This window comes from Nannospalax galili, unplaced genomic scaffold (assembly GCF_000622305.1).
Source record: "Nannospalax galili isolate Female #2095 unplaced genomic scaffold, S.galili_v1.0 scaffold1533, whole genome shotgun sequence".
NCBI classification, from domain to species: Eukaryota; Metazoa; Chordata; class Mammalia; order Rodentia; family Spalacidae; genus Nannospalax; species Nannospalax galili.
In genome coordinates this window covers 170,097-193,064 of record NW_008333397.1, presented here as the reverse complement: position 1 = coordinate 193,064, position 22,968 = coordinate 170,097, and the positions used below count along the sequence as shown (strand labels likewise).

General features: G+C 45.5%; 1 protein-coding gene across 3 annotated transcripts in view; it reads right to left on the bottom strand.

Annotated features, from left to right (window-relative positions):
- Slc28a1 (solute carrier family 28 member 1) overlaps positions 1-22,968 on the bottom strand; it is a 57,497-nt gene that overhangs the window by 18,327 nt on the left and 16,202 nt on the right. For all 3 annotated transcript variants that reach the window (XM_008828173.2, XM_029561145.1, XM_029561146.1), the window contains exons 9-10: positions 9,791-9,871; positions 7,246-7,326 (exon numbers count right to left, since the gene is read on the bottom strand). In XM_008828173.2, coding sequence (XP_008826395.1) covers positions 7,246-7,326; positions 9,791-9,871 — 162 coding nt within the window. The remainder of the gene's footprint in view (positions 1-7,245; positions 7,327-9,790; positions 9,872-22,968) is intronic.

Below are 22,968 nucleotides of genomic sequence, written 5' to 3'. Positions count from 1 at the left end.
ATTGTCTTTTTTTCTTTAAATTCGTAAATAAACTTGTGTATAATCTTTTTGGGTATCTGTGGGAATTAGTCTCGATTCTCAAACCCTAACAGTGAGCTTCCCAAATTGTGCTGTGCTAGGCTTTTCTGTCCTTCAGTAAGGGTACCAGACCTTTGTAGACTGCTTGAGAGTTCCTGGATCTGGCCTCCATGTAGTGGTGAACTTCCCAAATTATGACATGCACACATCTCCCTACATTGGGACCACCTAGAGTCCATCCTATCACCCCAGGGCTAGTCGATAAACGTCATAAAGCATATAAATGGACTCAAAGACAAAAATCACCTGGTAATCTCAATAGATGCAGAAAAGGCCTTTGACAAAATTCAGCACGTATTTATGTTAAAAGTCCTAGAGGGAACTGGGCTGGAGGGAACATACCTCAACATAATTAAAGCCATATATAACAAACCCACAGCCAACATCATTCTAAATGGAAAAAACCTGGAATCATTCCCATTAAAATCAGGAACCAGACAAGGCTGTCAACTATCTCCATTCCTTTTTAACATGGTGCTTGAAACCCTTGCTACAGCAATAAGACAAGAGAAGGAAATTAAAGGAGTACTAATTGGAAAAGAAGAGATAAAATTATCCTTTTTCCAGATGATATGATACTATGTCTAAGAGACCCCAAAAGTTCCACCAGAAAACTCCTAGAACTAACACTTTCAGTAAACTGGCAGGTTATAAAATTAATCTACAAAAATCCATAGATTTTCTATATACCAATAACAAGCAATCAGAGAAAGAACACAGAGAAACCCTCCCATTCACAATAGCCTAAAAAACAAAACAAAACAAAAACAAAAACAAAAAAAAGTTGAAATAAACCTGACCAAAGACATTAAAGATCTTTACAATGAAAAAAAATTTTTTTGGTCTTTCTAAGACTGGGTCTCTGTCTGGCCTTGAACTCACAGAGATCTGCCTGCCTCTGTGTCCTGAGTGCTGAGATTAAAAGCATGTACCATCACACCCAACTACACAATGAAAATTTTGAATCTTTAAAGAAAGAGATTGAGAAAGACACTAGAAGATGGAAGGACCTTCCATGCTCATGAATTGGAAAAATTACTATTGTGAAAATGACCATCCTACCAAAAGCAATATATAAATTAATTCAACTCCAACAAAAATCCCCATGACATGCTTCACAAAATTGGAAAAAATCATATGGAAGCATATGACCCCAGATAGCCAAAGCAAGCCCTGAGCACAAAGAGCAATGCTGAGGGGCTTATTATACAAGATCTCAAACTATATTACAGAGATATAATCATAAAAACAGCATGGTACTGTCACAAAAAATAGACCCAGAGCTCAATGGGATGTAATTGAAGACCTAAACATGAGTACAAGCAATTTCAGTCACCTGATATTTGACAACTATCATTGTGTGCCAAGAACACACAATGGAGGAAAGATAGCATCTTCAACAAATGGTGCTGGCAAAACTGGATCTCCACCTGTAGAAGAATCAAACTAGAACCTTATCTTTCACCTTGCACAAAAATCAATTCCAAATGGATCAAAGACCTCAATGAGAAACCTGAAACTCTGACAGAGTTAGAAGAAAGCATTGGCAGTAACCTACAAGATACAGGTGTAGGAAAGGACTTTCTAAATCGGACACAGTTGCTCAGGAATTAAGGTCAACAATCAACAAGTGGGACCTCATTAAACTAAAAAGCTTCTGTACAACAAAAAAAGCAAGCAAGAAAGTGAAAAGAAAACCCACATAGTGGAAGAAAATCTCCATCAGTGACACATCTGACAGAGGTTTAGCATCTAGAATATATAAAGAACTTTAAAAAAACAAAGAATCAAGAAAACAAATGACCCAATTAAAAGATGGGCTAAAGATCTGAACAGAGAGTTCTCAAAAGAAGAAATAAAGGTGACTAAGAAACATCTTTAAAAGTGTTCAACATCATTAGTAATTAGGGAAATACAAATTAAAACAACCTTAAGATTTCATCTTACCCCAGTCAGACTGGCTAAGATCAAGAGAACAAACGATACCAAATACTACAGAGGATGTGGAGAAAGGGGAAAGCTCATTCACTACTAGTGGGATTGCAAACTCTGCAACCCCTATGGAAAGCAGTGTAGAGAACTCTTAAAAAAAACTAAAAATGAACCTACCATATGACCGACCCTGTTATACCACTCCTTGGCATATTCTATTGCAAAGGACTCATTCTATTGCAAAGACATTTGCACATCCATGTTTATTGCTGCTCTTTTCAAAATAGCTAAGAGATGGAAGCAACCTAAGTGTCCCTCGATTGACCAGTGGATAGTAGAAATGTGGTACATTTACATAATGGAGTTCTACTCAGCAGTAAAGAAAAATGAAATAATGAAATTTGCAGGTAAATGGGTGGAACTAAAAACTGTTATACTAAGTGAAGTAACAGACTCAGAAAAACAAACAACATATGTTCTCCCTCATTTGTGGATCCTAGCACCAAATCCTTATATGTGGATGTGATCGTTGGAATGAGACTGTCTCCCATAGGCACCAAGTATTTGGACATTTTGTCCCCAGTTGGTAGTGCTGTCTTGGGAGGTCTTAGAAGGTGTGGCCATATTGGAGGAAGCACATCACTGGGGGTGGGCTTAGAGAATCCTTAAGCCATGCCAGATCTCGAGTGTCTCTCTTGCTTCCTGTGCCTGCTTGAAGATGTGAGAACTTAACTTGTACTCCTTCTCCAACCACCTCTGCCACCATACTTCCCTGCAATGATGGACTTGTGCCCCTTGGCACCACAAGCCCAAATAAACTCTTCCTTCTATAACTTGCTTTGTTCAGTGTTTCTATCACAGCAGCAGAAAAGTATAGTTACTTTTTTGTTTGTATAGTATAATACAGTGAGTATATATCCTGATGTAACTGCAAGAACCAGGAAAATTGAAAGTAACCAGGGAGGTAAAGGGAAAGAAGGAAGCTGAGAGAGAATAATAGTAGGAGACAGGTGTAATTAAGGGAGAAAAGTGTAAAATGGGGGTATTTAAGTGGCAAGGGGAGAGTGAGGAAGTATGGGGATAAAGGGGGAAAGGGAGCTCAAGAGAGGTGGGACCATAGCAGACAGAAATTATCAAGGGAGAAATGGGGAAAGTGGGGATACTTTAAATGGAGAGGGCATGGAAGGAGGGTTAGACAGGGACAGAGAAGAGAGATAAATAATGCCTAGCTAGTATTAAAAAAAAAAACCAGAGGGAATTGTACTAGTCCAAAAACCTACTGAAAAATTACATATACAATATCTCTACATTAGTCCATGAGTATAGCTGAAGGCTACATAACAAGAAACAGTGCCAGACAGGAGAAACCTTCCTTTGAGTTGTTGGCCAGGGTAGTCCAAGAGACTCCCAAAATTACACAAGCTATTGTCACAGTCCTTGATTGCCTCCCAGAACTTGAAGGTAAGATCCTATTGCAGACACAGGATTTGGAGCAATGGAGCTAGAACTGACCTGGAAGCCACCTTTCCTGAAGGCTAGCTCTCATAGCTTTGGAGAGCACTATGCGAGCTGGTAAGGGAGAACATCAATAGATAATCCAACCCAGCTTCAAGGTCTAAATACCACATCAATGACCAGCACAGCAAATGACACTGGTGCAGTACTGGCACTTTTTTTTTTCTGAGACAGGGTCTCCCCCAGCTGGCCTTGACTTCGCAGAGATCCACCTGCCTCTGCCTCTCAAGTGCTGGGACTAAAGGTGTGCACCGCCACACCCAGCAGTACTAGCACTTTTATCTTGGGGGTAATAAACAGCTACCTAATTGGACTTAAAGCCCACTCAGTAGGAGGAAGCTCATGTGTGGTACTGTAAACCTAGCCAAATACACATAGCTGGAGAAGTCATAGATCTTAGAGAAAACCCCAAGGCTAAACAAATGCAATTTTTTACTATGTGCAAAATATGGATGCTTAAATTTACAGACAAGTATCCCAGTTACCACCAATCAAAGAAGCTTCTTTTTCAACAAAGATTATTACAGAGTTCCATAACTGGTCATACACAGAGATTTTCTGTGAATTGCCCAAGCCTAAGTGGCACATCTAGAATGCAACCTCTACACCTAAGGCTCATGGAACATAGAACAAGGGATAAAGACAACACTAATTCATCTTTCAATTCTCATCAATGAAGCTCCTTCAGGCAACACAGGGCCAGGAACACAAAAGGTCACAAATGGCCAAACATAGAGAATAAGAGTCTACAGAGTGTGGGTCCTTGGACAGGACTCCTACATTAGAATCCACCCACCCAGGGCTCAGGGACCATTGTGAAAGAGGGGGCAGAAAGACTGTAAGAGCCAGGTGCATGACCATATGGAAATAGAGTCCTACAGGCTCCTGTGACCCTTCTTATATAAACCTACAGCAATGATGTCAGCATGCACAAGACCCATGCAAACTCAAGCAGACAAAAACCCAGCACGGAACTGTGGAAATGGACAGCAGGCTTCAATCTAAGTTGGTGAATCATTGGCAGCTGATTACTGCTGGGTGAGGAAGAGCTGATTTTATTAGAGGGAGAGACTCTAGATAGGCTGACTAGACCTCAGTGGATGAACTTGCACTGAGGGACATCTGGGGACACTAACTTGACATGCTAGGCCTTAACACAAATGACAGAATGAAATCTAGTGGGGGGATGGGTACCAATGGGAAAGGGGGTATAAGTTGATTAAGATGGTCTGTATGGCCAGGCATAAAGACTTGTAGTCCCAGCACTCGGGAGGCAGAGGCAGATGGATCTCTGTGAGTTCGAGGCCAGCCTGGTCTACATAACAAGTTCCAGGTCAGCTGGGGCTACAGGGAGACCCTGTCTCAAAAAGACAAAAACAAAAATGTGTTCTGTATGAAATATACAAAAATTCACTAAAAAAATTTTTTTTGATCTTCTGAGACAGGGTCTCCCTGTAGGCCCAGTTGGCCTGGAACTCACTATGTAGACCAGGCTAGGCTGGAACTCACAGAGACCTGTCTCCCTCTGCCTCCCAAGTGCTGGGACTAAAAGCATGCGCCACTACTCCCGGCCTAATAAAAAAAAAAATTTTTTTTAAAGAATATATTTTCTGTAAGAAGAGGTAGGAGAAAGGTCAAGAGGGAGAGAGGATATAGATAACCAATAAGGAACCAGGTAGATAAGTACTGTGATTCAGAAGGTGTTAAAAAGCTGTGAAGATGTGTGAGGAAATGCCTAGAGGTTAGGGAGCATCAGCAAAGGCCTCTCTCAGAAGGTTACATTGGTTTAGGCTTAGCTGAAACTGGAAGGGACCAATTACATAGTGTGGTAGCCCAACAGTCCAGTCAGAACAAAGAGCTAAGGCCCTGGAGCAGGAATAACCTTAGCCGAGTTTGAGAAGTCCTAAGGAGGATGGTGTGTATCACAGAGCACATGTGTGAAGACTGGTTTGACATGGAGGCAGAAGAGCATATGCAGGCTCTAGAGTACACTAGGAAAAGCAATGCACTTGTTTAGGGGCATGGTTCAAGTGGTGTGTGTGTGTGTGTGTGTGTGTGTGTGTCCACATGTTGTGGTGATGGGATAAAACCTAAGATCTTGCCCATGCAAGGCAAGTACTGTATCACTGTATCACTGAGTCACATCCCAGGCCCCTCCTATGTGTTTTTGACAGGTCACTGTATAGAGATGATGGAAGGAGTGGGAATGGAAGCAGGGAGAACAGGCAGTGATTGCAGTTTTCAGATGAGGGGCTGCATGGTTCTCAGCAAGGAAGAAGGGCAGGACCAAGGCTGGATAGGATACAGATGTGGAGCTGAGGGACTTGGTACCAGGTGGAATGCTTGGAGCAGAGTGGAGCAAGGAAAGTAGAAGGCAAGATGGCTTTTTGATTTGTCTGAGCAATACATGGGAGTTGTTACCACTTCCTGAGAGTCTTGAAGAGGTGTGGCTATGAGGGAGGGAATGGAGGTCCTACTTTGTGGAATGCTGAATTTGAATGTCCCTGAGCTACTGAGGTGGAGGGACACATCAGTCCAGAGTTCAGGAAGAGAAGATGGGCTCAAGGCTCCAGAGCAGGAGACATTTAAAGCATTTAAAACAATGAGGCCATTGTGTCTTGGGGAAGGGAATAGACTTTGAAGGTAACCAAGCCTGCCATGATTACAGACTGAAATTATGCCACCAAACTTTGAAGGCTTTAATTCTAACACTTGGGAGGCAGAGGTAGGTGGATCTCCGTGGATCAAGGCCAACCTGGTCTACATAAAGAGTTCCAGGTCAGCTTAGTTAGGATTACAGGAAGACCCTGTCTCAAAAAGACAAGAAAAAAAAAAAAAAAAAAAGGAGTGTGTCCTAGTTTTGTTTCTTCATTGCTATAACAAAACACTCTGACTACTACCAACTTGGGGAGGAAAGGGTTATTTATCTTACATCTCCCTGGTCACAATTCATCACGGAGCCCAAGGTAGGAACTCAGGGCAGGAACCTGGCGGCAGGAGCTGGGGCACAGGCCATGGAGGAACGCTACTTACTGGCTTGCTCCCCTGGCCCTTGCTCAGCCTGCTTTCTTATGCAACACAGGCCCACGAGGGTACCTTAACCCAGGTGTGTCAAGTTGACACTAAGCTATCCAGCACAGAGTGCTTCCTTTTTCTTGCATAGGGCCCAGCCAGGTTCGGTTTCCAGAACTCACTTGGCAGCTAACAACTGTCTGTAACTCCAGTTCTAGGGGATCTGACACCCTCTTCTGACCTCCATGGCATTGCACATGAGTGCACTTACATACATGCATGAAAAGCACTCATACACATAAAATATATATAAATAATTTTTTTAAAAAAGAAAGAAGAAAATCAAGACAAAATGATGCAGTGGAAAGTCTGGCCAAGAAAAAGAAAACTTGTATGCTAAGACTTGGTTTACCCCTGGGGGATCTTGGTGATGCCATTCCCAACCCCCAGCCTCAGTTTCTCCATATAGGTCTTATGAGTCTTATAAGCTGATGACAACAGACTAGGCTAGAGTGGTAGAGGTGCCAAATAGGCCTTTCTTGGGTTTGGCATGACAAAGGCAGGGTGTGCAGCCACCAAATGGTATATCTCTTGGTAGCAGCCTTCGATGATGCTCATGATTGGTTCGCAGGCCTCTCCCTGGAACTGAATTTGAATCTTGCAAACCCCCACCCCCACCCATCTCTTTGGGGTAGTTGCAGTACCCACCTGGCTCACAAAGATGTTTCCTGCCACACTCAGGGTCTCGGTGGCTGAAGTGCCCATGGTGACCTGCATTAGCCAGGCAATCTGGAAGAAAGCAAGGTACTCTTTGTGAGTGGGCATTAGCAAGCTCCAGAGTCAGAAAGAGTCGAGGAAGGAAGTACTTTAGAAGTCTTCCTTCCAACTCCCAGTCCAGCCCAGAGCTCTGCTGTGGTTTGAATGTCCTCTTTAGAACTCATGTTAAAATTTCATCAGCATTGTGGCAGTATTAAGAAGTGATCAGGGGGCTGGAGAGATGGCTCAGCAGTTAAGAACATTTGTTGTCCTTGCAGAAGACCCGGGTTCAAATCCCAGCACCCACATGGCAGCTAACAACTGTCTGTAACTCCAGTCCCAGGGGATCCAACAGCGTCTTCTGACCTCTGTGGGCATTGCATGACATTGGTACACTTACCTACATGCAGGCAATACAGGCATACACATAAAATTTTTAAAAATTAAATTATTTTTTTTAAAAAGAAATGATCAGGGATTGTGGAGATAGCTCAGTCAGTAAAGTGCTTTCTGTACAAATGAAGATCTGAGTTCAGATCCCCAGCACCCATGTAAAAAGCCAAATGTGTTGGCATTTGCTTGAAATCCCAGTGCTGAGGAAGTGGAGCCAGGAGGATCCCTAGAGCTTGCTGGCCAACCAGTCTAGCTGAATCAGTGAGCTCCAGGTTCAGTGAGAAACCCTACCTCAGAAAATAAGGTGGAGGGCCACAGGAGATGGCACAGCACGTAAAGGTGCTTGCTTACCAAGCTTGACCACTTGAGTTTGACACCAAGCCCCACATGGTGGAAGAGACTCAACTCCCAAAAGTTGGCCTCTGACCTTACACAAGGCTATGGCATGTGCACGTGCATGCACATATAGACTAAATAAATAATGCTTTAGAAAGGAAATAAATTGGAGCTGGAGAGATGGCTCAGCAGTTAAGAGCACTGACTGCTCTTACAGAGGACCCAGGTTCAATTTCCAGCACCCACATGGCAGCTAACAACCATCTCTAACTCCAGTTCCAGGGAAATCCAATGCTTTCTTCTGACCTCGTGGGCATTGCACAACATGGGTGCACTTACATACATGCAGGCAATACACTCCTACGCATAAAATAAAAATAATGACTAAAATATTTTTAAAAAGAAATAAATCTGTTTAAATTTGTCTACCAAAATGTCTAGCCTAGTTTCCCTCAATTGCTTAACATCTGGTAACATGCCAGAAACTAGAGTTCAGTGGAAAGGTTTGAGCTCACCATCTTAGAAAGTTCTTCCTGGAATTTCCCTGCACTGCTGCTGCCTCACGGCCGCCTTTGCCTAATCTCTGTTCTGTAAGTATTTGGACACAGCCTTCCATTTTACCTTCCTCTTGTCTAGGCCCGTCATTCCTAATCCCTCCAGCCAGGCTGTGGAGGGTGTGGTCTTAAGCTCTTTCATTTTCCTGTGCAGAGTATCATTTGTCCAAACCTGGTTGAACACCTTCTCCAGATCCAGCACAGTCACTGCTTTTTTCCTCTGCAGTGTGTACTTTTGGGTTTTTTGTTGTTGTTGTTGTTGTTTGTCTTTTTGAGACAAGGTCTCCCTGTAGCCCCAGCTGGCCTAGAACTCACTAGGTAAACCAGGCTGGCCTCGAACTCACAGAGATCTGCCTGCCTCTGCCTCCCAAGCGCTATGCAGTGTCTACTCTTGACATAACCATAGGTTGTTCTTTATTTCTGCAACCACACAAAGGTTCCGATTTATTCTGAGCTCTGTTGGCTAAAACGTCAGAATCTTTCATCAGGTCCAATGCTGTCCCTGTCCCATGCTACTATCTCCTACATCCTCATTTTATGCAGCAGATTTTATCAACATAGCTCATCGGGCCAACAAGGTAACTCGGGCAGGTTAAAGGCATTTGCTGCCAAATCTGACAACCTGAGTTCCATCCCTAGTCCCAGATGGTAGAAGGAGAGAATCAACTCCAGAAAGGTGTCCTCTGACCCCCACAAGTACACCATGCATGCACAATTAATTAATTAATTAATTAAAATTTTAATATACACACATTTATACCACTTAAGTCTGGCCAATGCAGCCCAATGTTTCTCAACATCTTCTTGGCATAAATAGTTTTTCTCCTAATGCTGGTGCAGCTTCAAGACCCCAACCACAGAGACTGTGTTGGATTTGGTGTCACTTTTCCTCAGTATCAGGACAAGAGACCTCCTGAATAGATGTTTGGTTGGTAGATTCTGAGAGGATGCCAAGTGTGGGAGTAGAGGATTTGAGGAAGGCATGAGCAGGAGATTTCAAGAGCAAGAGATTTTGGGAGAATATGGGCCCTAATGGAACAGGATCCTTAGAGTAAGGGATTCTCGGGGAGGGAGGTGGATCTTGAGATCATGGGATTCTAGGAGAGTATGGACTCTGAGGGCAGGGGTATCCTGGGATCAAGGGGTTCTGGGAGGGTATGCACCTGGGAGCTGGTGACTTAGGAAGAACACAACCAAAGGCCTGGGAAACTCACCTTCAGAATCACCCACTGCATGAGACCCAAATAGTAGAGAACTGACATGACACAGCTGAAGAAAACAATGATGGGCAAAACCTGCCAGGAAAGAGACAGAGGTTCCCAGATTAGAGATGCCAGGCAGGGCCCAGGAGACCTCTGACAGCCACTCCTTGTTTCTTAGAGGCTTTCCGGGTGCGGTGGAGAAGCTCCGAAGTCAATGCAATAGTGTTCTTCATGTGGGGCTTCTTTTGGGCCCTCTAGTCTCATTTGTTCTCAGTAAGGGCCATCTTACTGAGACACTCTCCCTCTGGTCTCCACACAGGTCTGTGCTGGGTTGGGAGTAGGACTGCCTTTTACCACCTGCTTCTTTGTCTCTAGAATGCAAATCAATCCTTCTCAGGATTGACGTGAAGGTTAAAGGAGCTGGCTCAGGCCTAGCACTTGCATCGTCTCCGCTATTCCTGCATCAGCTCAACTCTGGTCTAGGACTCTGGCCTTAATGGGCCTTCTGCATGCTGGGTCAGAGTGAGGAATCCTCCTCATTGTGACCTTCCACTTCTGTTCAGTGACATCAAACTCAAAACAGTCTCATCCTGGCCTTGAAAGCAATACCCCATCCTATCACCGTTTTCTCTTCATCTAGGCTGGGACCCTGACATCCACTCCTTTCCTTCCAGGTTCACAGCCCTACCCCAAGACTTTCTTGCAGCAGCTTATTCATTTATTTATTTTTAAAGATTTTTAAAAAAATATTTTATCATTTTTATTTTATGTGTATGAGTGTGTTGCTTGCATGTAGATTAGGTGCACCTGTGTCATGTAGTGCCTGCAGAGTCAGGAGGGTTTCGGGTCCCCCTGTACTGGAGTTATGGATGATTGTTAGTCACCATATGGGTGCTGGGAACCAAACCCGGGTCCTCTGTAAAAGCAGCCAGTGCTCTTAACTGCTGAGTCATCTCTCCAACCCAGATTTATTTTTAACTTGTGTGTGTGTGTGTTTGTGTGTGTGTGTGTGTGTATGTGTGTGTGTCTATGTGTCTGTGTGCTTGTGTGCCTGTGCATCTGTGTGTAGGAATATGTGCCTGAGTACAGGTGCCATCAGAGTCCAGAAGCGGGTACCAGATTCCCTAGAGCTGGAGTTACAGGTGGTTGTGAGCCACTTGACATGGGTGCTGGGAACCAACTCATGTCCTCTGCAAGAGCAGTGCCTACTCTTAACTACTAAGCCATCTCTCCAGCCCCAACTGCAGCTCATTTATTATGGCAAAACTTGCATTTCTTTTAGCAGAGGACCAATTTAATAACCTATGGCATGTCTGTACAATCCCTGAGCTAAATTTAAGAAACAAGAATGAGGAAGTGTGCCAGGCATGGAGATGCAAGCCATTAATCCCAGCACTTGGAAGGCTCAGGCATGTGGATCTCTGTGAGATCATGGCCAGTCTGGTCTACATAGTGAGTTCCAGGCTACCTGGAGCTACAGAGAGACCCTGTCTCAAAAACAAACAAACAAAAGAATCAAGAATCCCCCCTCCCAGCCTACACCTATAGCTTAAGTGTGTACTATCCTTTTTGTAAGCTCTTCTCTCTCCCTTAATGCCTGTGCTTAAAAGTAAAAATAAGCCGGCCGTGGTGGTGCATGCCTTTAATCCCAGCACTCGGGAGGCAGAGGCAGGCGGATCTCTATGAGTTCAAGGCCAGCCTGGTCTACATAGTGAGTTCCAGGACAGCTGGGGCTACAGGGAGACCCTGTCTCAAAAAGACCAAAAATAAAATAAAATAAAAACAAAAATAAAGGAGCTGGGTGTGGTGGCACACACTTGTAGTCCCAGCACTTGGGAGCCAAAGGCAGGCGGATCTCTGTGAGTTCGAGGCCAGCCTGATCTACACAGTGTGTTCCAGGCCAACTGGGGCTACAGGAAGACCCTGTCTCCAAAAGATCAAAAATAAATAAATAAATAAATAAATAATAGAAAAAAAATGAGGACGCTCTCTGTGAGAAGTGTGGGACAATTTCCAAGACGCACTATTAGATGAGAAAAGGAGAGGCACACAATGGGGCACGTTCGATGGTGTTTATGGACATTCCACTTGCATATTCTGTAGACATCTCAAACCCAAGTTCAAACCTAAATGGATGATCTTCCCTCATGCCTCTCCTCTGTCTTTGTCCCTTTCCCTTGAGAAATATCTGCCTTTATAGAAAAGTATAGGCACATGGAGACTGAACTCGGTGGTGGGGTGCATTCCTTCTCAGCTCCGGACCTTTTATCCAGTGAATTCACTCTTTCTGAATTCTCCAATCTATGCAAAGTTCTTCAATGTAATCATGTTATTCTTTTTAAAGCAATCCTAACTAAAAAATAATATATTTAAAAATTTTTTTAAAGTGTACTTGTGGATTGGTGAGATATCTCAGCAGGTAAAGGCTCACCATTAAGCCTGACCACCTAAGATGGATCCCTGGAACACATATGGTGGAAGGAGAGAATTGACTCTTGAAAGTTGTCCTCTGACCTCCACATGTATGCTGTGGCACACACTCATACACCCAGAAGAAAGAAAGAAAGAAAGCAGGAAGGAAGGGAGGGAGGGAGGGAGGGAGGGAGGGAAGGAAGGAAGGAAGGAAGGAAGGAAGTCTTTTTATTTTTATTTTTTTAATTTTATTTATTATTTTTATTTTATGTGTATGAGTGTTATGCCTGCATGTAGGTAAGTGCACCCATGTCATGCAATGCCTGCAGAGGACAGAAGAGGCTGTTGGATCCCCTGGAACTGGAGTTACAGGCAGTTGTTAGCTGCTGTGTGGGTGTTGGGATTCGAACTCGGGTCTTCTGCAAGAACAGTCAGTGCACTTAATTGCTGAGCCATCTCTCCAGCCCCAGGAAAACTTTTTAAAGAAAACAAAGAGATACATAAGCATCAGGGCACATACTACTCACTGAGAAAACGGCCAGAGTATCCAGAAAAGGGCCCTGGGCCCAGCATTGCTATGATGATAAGAGAGAGTCTGGAAGGAGTCTAAGGACATCCAGAGATGGAAGATGACCAAAAGAAGGGTGACAGGGACCAAGCAGGCATAGTCATTCAGCTGAAGGGTGGGCCTCAGCACTCTGGCAAGATCAGGCCCAAGATGGACTCTGGTGCTTGGTAATTAGGAGTCACTGGGGACCTAGTGTCAGAGGAGGGGTTGGAGCAGAGGCCAGGGGTCAGGCAATTAAAGATGAGAAGCGATAAGAGGCCCAGAGATGGAAAGGACAAGCAGCCCTTCCAGGAGGTCACCTGCAAGGAGGGCAGCACAGCCAGAAAGTGCTAAAGGGCAAGACGTGGTTGTGTTTTGAAAAAGGAGCCTTTAGCAATCTCTCAAAACAAGCAGGGATTTCAGGATGGTAAGGGTTCCCCTCAGTCTTCCCTGACCACCTACGGGCTGTATCTGGACTTGCTGTACTCCACATCTGCCAATGCTGTGTCCCTTGACAGAGAACATGGGCACTGGCTCCATAAACCCTGTTTCTGCCTTGTGACTCTCCCTTGATGTGGCCTGGACTGGAAGTACCCACAGCCCAGGCGGTGACATCATTCTACTCTCCCAGAAGCCAGACTCACAGAGCATCATGTACTGTGTAGTCAGCTAGTCCAGTTGATCATGTGAGAGACTGCAGGACAACTGACCAGACAGCCCCAGGCCCAAGCCAGGAAGGAGTGCCAAGGATGGCAGAGTGGGCATCAAGAGACATGTTCTAAAGGTAGATAGAGACAGTTGGTGAGAGGGAAGCCACATTTGGGATGAAACTATGACTGACTGGAGAGAGATGAGGACTGCAAGAGAAGAGAGGTGGAGGTAGCCTTTAGTTAGCTCAGTGGTAGAGCACCTGCTTAGCTTATGTGAGGCCCTGGGTTTAATCCCCAGGATCCTCAACACTGGACGAGTCGGGGCGGGGAGGTGCACAGGACGACTAGCTCCAATTTTCTAAAGTAGGATATTTAATTCTAAGCTCCCTGTAGCCAACATGATCTCACTGCCCAAGAACCACTTCTGGACCTGCAGTGCCTGAGATGATCAAATAGCAAAGCAGGTAGCTAAGGGCAGCGCTCCTACTATGTCTTCTAGGAAGTCCTACTTTGTACCAGGTACCTATAGATGCATAGTGGATCATTGATCCTCAAGGCAACAAAGGGGGATGAAACTGAAACTGTCTCCACTTCACAGATGGGTACACTGAGGGCTCTGAGATATAGGTTGCCTGTCCAAGGTCACGAAGCTGAGAATCGGCAGAGACACCCCACCCCCTGGCTGCAAGGAAGGTTGCCAAAGTCCAGCATGACTGAGGTGTTTTCCCTGGGTGAAGCTTGCTTCTCTGTGTTCAGGGCAGCACACGTCCCTGCTATAGACTGAATGTTTGCAACTCCCAGATTCATGTGTTGAAACCTAACCCCCAGATAAAAGCTAGGAGAAGGACCTACAAGAGACGATTAGGCATGGGTGGAACCCCCATGAATGGGATTAGTGTCATTATACAAGAGGTCCCAAAGAGTTGCCTCTGCCTTTCACTGTGTAAGGACAGGAAAAAAGATAGTCAGTGACCAGGAAGAGGAAGTTCTCGTCAGAGCACAACCATACTGGCCTCTGCTCTCCTTCCCAGCTTCCAGAACCTTGAGGAATGAATTCTTGTTGTTTATGAGGTAGCACACACATCTATAATTTTTGTTATTAACATTCCATACTCTGAGCAACATTGCTCCTGATCTCTACCTTACTCTTGGAACAAACTTCAACTTGCCTGGAAATAGGCTTCAAACCTATTCAAACTGAGCTCTAGTGCCTCAATTAGCCCATGCCCCTCCTTTCAGCCATCCTGCCCTGTCCCCTCTCTTCCCATGCCTCCCCTGAAAATCATGCCAAGGTTGCCCATGACCCTTTCATCACCAAGTCCAATGACGATTTTGGTCTTTATCTTATTTGATCTGTGTGTGTGTGTGTGTGTGTGTGTGTGTGTGTGTGTGTGTACATGCGCATATGTGTAAAATTTGGTACTGTTGGGCTGGAGAGATGGTTCAGTGGTTAAGAACACTGGCTGTTCTTTCAGAAGACCCAGGTTCGAATCCCAGCATCCACATGGTAGCTAACAACTGTCTGTAGCTCCAGTTCCAGGGGATCCAACAGCCTCTTCTGTCTTCCATGGGCATTGCACGACACGGGTGCACTTACCTACATGCAGGCAATACATGTATACACATAAAATGAAAATAACAAATAAAATATTTTTTTAAAAAATTTGGTACTGGTTACCACTGCCTTAGGCAGATCCCCCAAAACTCTCCCCCAAATTCTGGGGAGATGAAAACATTTTCTTTTGCCTTAGGGGCTCCTCAGGGGGACTGTTTGAGCAACACTGCTCAGTCTAGTAGGTAGGGCCTGTGCCAGAGGCTGGAGCCATCCAATTGTGAAAGACTAAGTGAGTGTGATCTGGGGTCAGCCAGACCCAAGCAAGGAGGCAGGAGCTGGCGGTTGGCAGGACTGGATGGAAACTTACTAGAAGAGAGATGAGGCCAAGGCAGGGATGGAGGTGGTGGTATAGGGGTGGGTGGGGAGGTGGGTGACTAGTCAAGTAGACACAGCCAGGAAGTGCCAACCATGTGAACCATGCTGGACCCTGGGCACAGAAGAAGCTAAAGGTAAAAGAAGTTTCAGGGCAAGACTCAACTTCCTGAAGAAAAGATCAGTTGGACTAGAACCCAACAGGAAACAGCTTGGGTTCTGAAAATCTGCAGGCGCTCAGGGAAGACTTCCCAGGCAGATACTGGCCAGAGATCTTGGACTAGATCCAGAAAGAGAAGACGGAAGAGAGGAGGGAGCGCCTGAGCCTCCCATTCAATTCAGCACCCAACGGAGACACCCTACCTTGAGGGAGCAAGTCCTGAGCTTGTGTGCGTGCGTGTGTGTGTGTGTGTGTGCATGTGCGTGTGCGTGTGCGTGTGCGTGTGTGTGTGTATGGTGTGTATGTCGGTGGGGGGTGAGGAACTCAATTAGCGAATTGTTTGAAAGGGAATCCTGTGCCTCCCCCTCATCTGGCCTGGAGTTACTAAGTATAGTTGTCATTGGCTGACACACTGACTAGGAATTTATCTGTGGGGACTCACTTCCCAGGAGCCAGTAAATTGCTAGTATTGGACTGCAAAGTGCTGAGACTGGTCAATGATAAACCCCTTCGTTGTTTCTCTCCCAACTGAATATCCATTCTCCAAGTCTTTTGTTATCATGAGCACAGTTGTTAAAGGGCTCTTCCTGTTATTAAGAGAGCTTTATATTTGGAGGAAAAACACACCCCAACTGGTGTTTTCTCGGAGTAGGAGGAGGGACACTGACTCTCTTCACTGGCTGTGCAGTGACAGGTCTAGCCCTAGCAAGCCTTGCCTCCCTGAGGGATGATGACCAGCTCACTGCTTGGCTGGACATTCTATAGAATCAAAGGGAAGGTCAAAGGCTGCGGAGCTCCTGCCTAGCACAGACAGTTGAGGATATGGTGGGTGGCTTGAGGAGGGGTACAAGCTGCAGGGGTGTACTTTCTTCCAGAATGGAGGAGATAGCTAACACCAGTGAGGGAAAGCCCCGCAGGCACTCACCGTCTGGGATAGAAACAGATGCCCCTTTCCTTCCTGCTTTTGTGACAGAGGCTTTCATTTCCCTTGACAACTGCTTTGTTTCACTCTTAGCCTGTGGGCTCCAGGTTTGACCACAGAAGTCAGATGTTTGCTGGCTATAGCTCAGGTATATGGTATTAGTCAGGGCAAAAAGCAACTGTATAGGAGCTAGTGAGAATCTCAATCTCCTTCCCTCCCTCCCCCCTCCCTCCCTTTTCTAAGGTTGCTAAGTTGATTAAATGTAAGCCTGGCAAATATTTGCCACCACTTAAAGTTAGCTTGCCCATGACTAAAACCAGAAATCAGAATGACTGGTAACATCAGACCAAGGCAGATCTCAGGTGATGCTAAGCACTTGGATCCAGCAGGACCTGGACCTGAAGTCCCTGCATTTTGGGTTACAGAAATTAATCTTTTTTTTGTCCCCCTAAGTCAATTTGAACTTGCATTTCTGTCACACATATCAGACTAACACTGGTCAGGAAGTACAGGCCAGATTCCCAAATATGGCCCCAAGTTATGGTTGCAAGAAACTATGGGGAGCGCTGGAGAGATAGCTCAACAGTTAAGAGCACTGGCTGTTCTTGCAGAGGACCTGGGATTGATTCCCAGCACTCCCATGGCACTTAACAACCATCCCTAACTCCAGTTACAGGAGATCCGACACCCTCTTCTGACCTCCCCAGGCATTGCACAACCTGGGTACGTTTACATGCATGCAAGCAATACACCCATACCATAAAAAATTTTAAAGAAACCATGTTGCAGGGGATCAAAGGCTTCATTCCATCTCTGCTTCTTCCAGGCTAGGATGTCACCTGTCACCACAGCCCTGACCCTATACTGGTCCCTAACACAAGCCTACAACACTAGGGGCCCTGAGAATGCAGCTGATCACAGGTCTTCCAGGGAGCTCTCTGCTGGCCTTGGCTACCAGTGCCTGCCTCTCCCAGGAACTACTCCTTTAAATGATGTATTTCTAAGGGTTGCTTCATTCAATCAGTGTCTCCCCACCATCACCCCAGCTTCAGTTGCTCCAGCTGCTGGATCTCAAGGCCTTAGAAATTGGTCCAAGAATGGTCACATTATCTAAGACAGCCCAATCAGAATGCTGCCTCAGAACTTGACCATCTGGCCTAGAAGAGTCAGCCCATGCTGTTATGTGCTATCAGAATAGACATCTGGTGTTACTGGAGCAAACATGGTGTAAGGGATGAAGCTGACCCCAGAAGATGGACAAAGAGGACATGCGGCTGCAGCTGTGCGCCCTGGGACTGACTCTGGTCTTTGCCAGCACCACCTGCCCATCTAGTTTGTGAGCCAAAAAAGCAGTCCTGCCCCCCTCTTCTGTGGGAAGCCAGTTGTAAATAAGTTTCTCAATTCGTGTGGTAGTGCATGACTTTAATCCCAGCAGAGACAGAGGTAGGAGGATTGCTGTGAGTTTGAGGCCAGCTTGGTCCACAGAGCTATGTATAGCTATATAGTGAGACCCTATCTCAAAAAACCAAACCAAACAAACAAACAAAAAGCAAATGGGTTTCTTCTGCTTGTAAGCTGCAGTCCCAAGGGAATACTGTTCTTTGGCAACCAAGGGAGAGCAAATGTTCTGAGATCCCAGGTCCCTTGCCACCAAAGAAAAGGGCTCTAATATCAGGGCACAGAAGCTAATAAATAAGAACATTGGGCAGGACTCAGATCTTGACTGCACTTCTTGTTAGACTGGAGATGTTGTACAAGCAAATAGCTCCTCTGAGCCTCAGGGTCCTCATCTATAAAAGGGGAACAATGTTTTCCCTGAGGGTTGGTATGAAATTCAAATAAATTCTGGCCCAGGTCCCGTCTCTGTAATGGCAACTGTTATTAGGACTTGTTCCTCTTCCTCCACTCTAAATTTTTTTCTGTCTTCCAATGGGATATAAGTCATCTAGGGGACCAAAGGCTTATAGAAGCCCTGAATTTTGCTTCAAAATCAGTCCTTAGCCCTTGAGGGGTAAAAAGCCCTGGGCTTTGCTGAAGAGATTGAAGAGAGGAAAGCTCTTCAGCCTATCATAGTGGCACATGCCTGGAATCTCAGAACTCCAAAGGCAAAGGCTAGGAGGATCATGTATTCAAGGAAATCCTTACTTATGTGAGGAGTTCAAAGTTAGCCTGGACTACATGAGACCCTATCTCAAAAAGCAAACAAAATAAAAGAGAGAGCTTAGCCCTGGCATAAGGCCACAGGGAAGTCACTCCAGGGCCACATAGTCTCCAGGACATAGTGGCCCAACTAGAAGTGTCTGGCTCCATGAGAGCCCAATGGACAGCCAGGGGCTCACTGAGCACGAGCTTCCCAACAGGCACAGAGGGACTTTCCAAGACCACATACAGAGCCATCATTTGTCTATTTCATTCCACAATGATTCAATGATTGGAGTCCCTGGGCATGGCTTTGCTGGTGCTCAGGGTTGAGTGAGGGATACAAAGAAAAATAAAATCAAGGCTTGGTCAGGCATGGTGGCACATGCCTTGCATTTGGAAGGCAGAGGTAGGTGGATCTCTGTGAGTTCAAAGCCAGCCTGGACTAGGTTCTACATAAGGAGTTTGAGTTAGAGGGTAGCCAGGGCTACATAGTAAGACCCTGTCTCAACAACAACACAAAAAAATTTAAAAAAGATTTGTCCTGAAATGGCTAAATGCCACCATGACAGCAACATGTGGAAATGAGTGATAAAGGATACACAGGTGTCTGTGTCTTCCCTTCATCCTGCACCCCTAGATTATAAAGTATCTTCTTTGTTGCCCCCCAGACACACCAACATCCTGGCTGCTTTCCATCCTACTTACTCTACCTGCTGTTGACAAGTTAACCAGCCAATGCTCTAGGCAGGACTGTTCAAAACTCTGCAGTAGCACCTCATTTAGTAGAGACAAAACCCAGATGCCAACTAAGCAAGATCACAAGTTTGAGGCCAGCTTGGGCTACAGAGCCAGACCCTGTCTCAAAAAAAAAAACAAAAACGCAAACTAAACTAAAAACCCCAGATGTCTCAGCTTGGCATATAAGATCCTCGAAGGCAGAGAACCACTGAGCTAGCAGACTATCTCCTAAGGCATACTTTCCTGCTGTCTTCACACTGTCAGAATGAACCTGGCTCTGCTCCACTTTCTCCCTTTCTCCCTCTGGGCTTTTGCGTACACCATTTCCTCTTCTTTCTTCTAGCTCCACGAGCCAGCAATCCTCCACGTCCTGGGGCTCTGTGACATCCTCCCAATGTCTCCTGAGGTTCCTAGTTATAAACATCCTCTCTACAGGCTCCATGCCTCTCTTACTGCACTTGAAATCAGGACACTGGGAGTTGACTCTGCCATGTGTTGTTTAAAGCCAAGAAGTTACTGGAGCACAAGAAAGCACCTGCAACAAATCTTCACTTCACCACTGTCCCCTAGAACCTTGAGTAGTACCCTCATACTTGGTTATGCAGAAGAGAACAGTCCCCATACCCTAAGGGACTGGTGCTCAGAGGCACTTATGAGGATGTCTAAGGCTGCCTCTCCCAATGTCCTTGTACAGCACACAAAACTGAAAATTCAAGGGGAAAATCTGCCCAGAGCCAAGCAGACCCCAGAAAAAGATAGGATCCTGGGCCCCTCCTTTTCCCTGGAGCAGTGACATGAGGAAAACTCCTTGGACCAGCTGGACTTTCCCCAAAGGGATGGCTGGCACAACAGATACTGAGTTCCAAGGGAAACTCATGAGAGGTCAGGGTCAGGGCTGGGCAAGATGGCCTGGACATTGTTTGACCCTACATGAGCCCAGAAGTCCATAGCTGAAGCTGGAAGGCTCCTGTGTCCACCATCCCAGCTCTGGAAACAGTGACCAGAGTAATGATAAAAGGCAGAAACTTCTAGAACCTACCCATAGGGCCTGCATAGCTTCTCTATGAGTACACTGTCCAGGGGAAGGGGACAAAAGAACTTCATCTCCATGGCGCTGTGTTGTCAGAGGCAGAAAACTGGGGCTAGGTACTCTCTCTACCCGGCATTTGGAAATGGAATATAAGCCTGGAGTGAGCTTCGGGGTCTCTAGACAGTTTGGATGAAGGAGGTAGAAGGGACCAAACAAGGCATTTCAAAGGTTTGACCAGGTATCTCAGAGAGAAGAGGTCCACCCAGAACAATGGATCTAGCATCATCCCTAGTATGGGTTGCTCTATTTTTAACTGGGGCTGGGCTCTGCCATTGGGCTATGGGCTCTTTCAAACAGAATGGGGGCTTTAATCTCAATTTTTCCTATAATATTTTGCGTGACTATAGATGCACAATGAGTATCTGTTGGAAGAGAGTAGAAAAAAAGGGAGAGAAGAAGAGAGAGAGGAGGGGAGAGAGGGGACTATAGCTGAAACTGAAATAAAGGCAGGCTTCCTGGAGGAGGCAGTTGTTAAGAGCCCTGAAGGAGGGGTGTTGGGGACCTTTGTTGTGTAAAGTAGAAGTTTCTTCATGTCCGGCTAGCTCACGAGCTTGGAGCCATATGCAGAGACTCCTTTCACAGCAGGGCATCTTCCCAGCATTTTTCCTGACTCCTTTGTGAAGTAGCAGCCACATAAACATGGCCTCTGGCTCTGGAAATGCCATGCTTTCCTGTGTGATTTTCAAGCAGTTTGGCAGCCTGGCAGGAGCCCATTACTACATGCAAATGAGGCATCCCCAAAATACCTATCAGCTAAAGCTTTTACCACTGCCCCTACAGTATAAAAATATCCCAGTCTTCTCTCAATAGTAGAGATCTGGATCACTAGGAGCTAGGAGCTGAACACTTAATAAAAGCTGTAACACGGACTAAGCAGAGTCCTGCATCTTACTACTGGCGATCCAGCCTCTCCGGGGGGCAGCATTCCTCCGTCACTGACTCACGAATCCCAGTTTCAGCAGCCTCGCACTATTCCTGGGCCGGTGGAACTCGCATATTGAGGAAGGTGCACGGGTGAAATCAGGGCGGAGACACGGCTGAGCAAAGCCTCAGCAGCAGGGACTTTCAGCACCAAAGCGGCGGACAGCGAGCAGACCCGCCTGTGGCCAGATCCGCCGTCGCTTCCAGGATGCGGCATGGCGGAGAAGCCTGCGGGACCCGCGCCGTGACTCTCCAAGTGTGCGCGGGGACCCCGAGATACCTGCGCACCTCACACTTGGCGCCCAGCGCGCCCCATAGGGAATGCTTCCAGTTTTTCTCCATTTAGAATGATGTGGGCTGTGGTTTTGTTACATACAGCTTTAATTATGTTGAGGTATGTTCCCTCCAGTCCAATTCCCTCTAGGACTTTGAACATAAATGCATGCTCAATTTTGTCAAAGGCCTTCTCTGCATCTATTGAGATGACCATGTGGTTCTTGTCTTTGAGCCCATTTGTATGATTTATGACATTTATTGACTTACTATATTATCTAAAACTAGCCTTCCCTAGCCAGTTTCGTTATCCTGCCCCCCCAGGGCATTCAAGCCACAGCTAAAACCAGTTGAGAATTTAAATTAACTAGCCCCTGCCGAGCACCTAGGAATTCAAGGTGACTCAGGGCCAGACAAAAGACTTTTTTCCTGCAGCCTAGAGGCTTGTAACTTGCCAAAGCGGCTCCCAGACAAAAGATTTAAAACTGCAACTTTTTTTTCTGCAAACCTAGAGGCTTATAACTTGCCAAGGTGCCCCAAGCCCTCTAGTGTCAGACTGCTGTAAAAACATCTTCCCTTTACAATGGGAAATTCAACATCACGTCAAAAAACAAAAAAAAAAACAAAACAAAAAACAAAAAAACACCAAATTCGTTCCCTTAAGACCCTGCTTAAATCTAGAGGGCTTAAGATCTCTCAAAAAGAAAGCTTAAATTTTTAAAATAAGGTGTATCAGTTTGCACCCTGGATCCTTAATTGTGGAGGGACCCCTTTGATGGACTCTAAAAAGAACCAGATCCATTGCTAACCACAGAGAGAAGATTTGTTTGTGTTTTACCACAGGATCAACCAAAGGAAAAAAAAAAAGAAAGAAAGAGACAGAGATGACATCCAAAGCCACACCGGATCACGTGGAGAGAGATCCATGACCTAGTGGAAACTGCACACCACAGATGTTCCCCTGGAGCTCCCTTTTCTGTCATTCTCATGGCTGTCTTTACCCTGCTTAGCACCAACACTTCAGACAGCCACCACTCTCCATAATACCATGTTCTAGAGATTTTACTTTTCTAGAAAAGAATCAGATCCATGTGACAATCGCTGGAGCATTAAAGTAATAACAAAATTCTTCTCAGATGTATTCTCTAGTTCCCCACAGCTAACTTTCATATCTCTCAACAGCTCACTGCTGCAGCCAAGTCTGTGTTAATTTACAATGTTATTCCACAGGAAAGACAGAGGACCAGATACTATGTCCTGAAACAAGTTTAACTTTCTTCCCACCTACCCCAATGCCTAACTGTTTCTTTTGTGTATCCAGTAATAGATTTTTTTTTGACAACAGTACCAGCTACCACCCTTCTCTACCCAGGAGCAGAAAAAGACTTCACTGACTCTCATCTAAGTG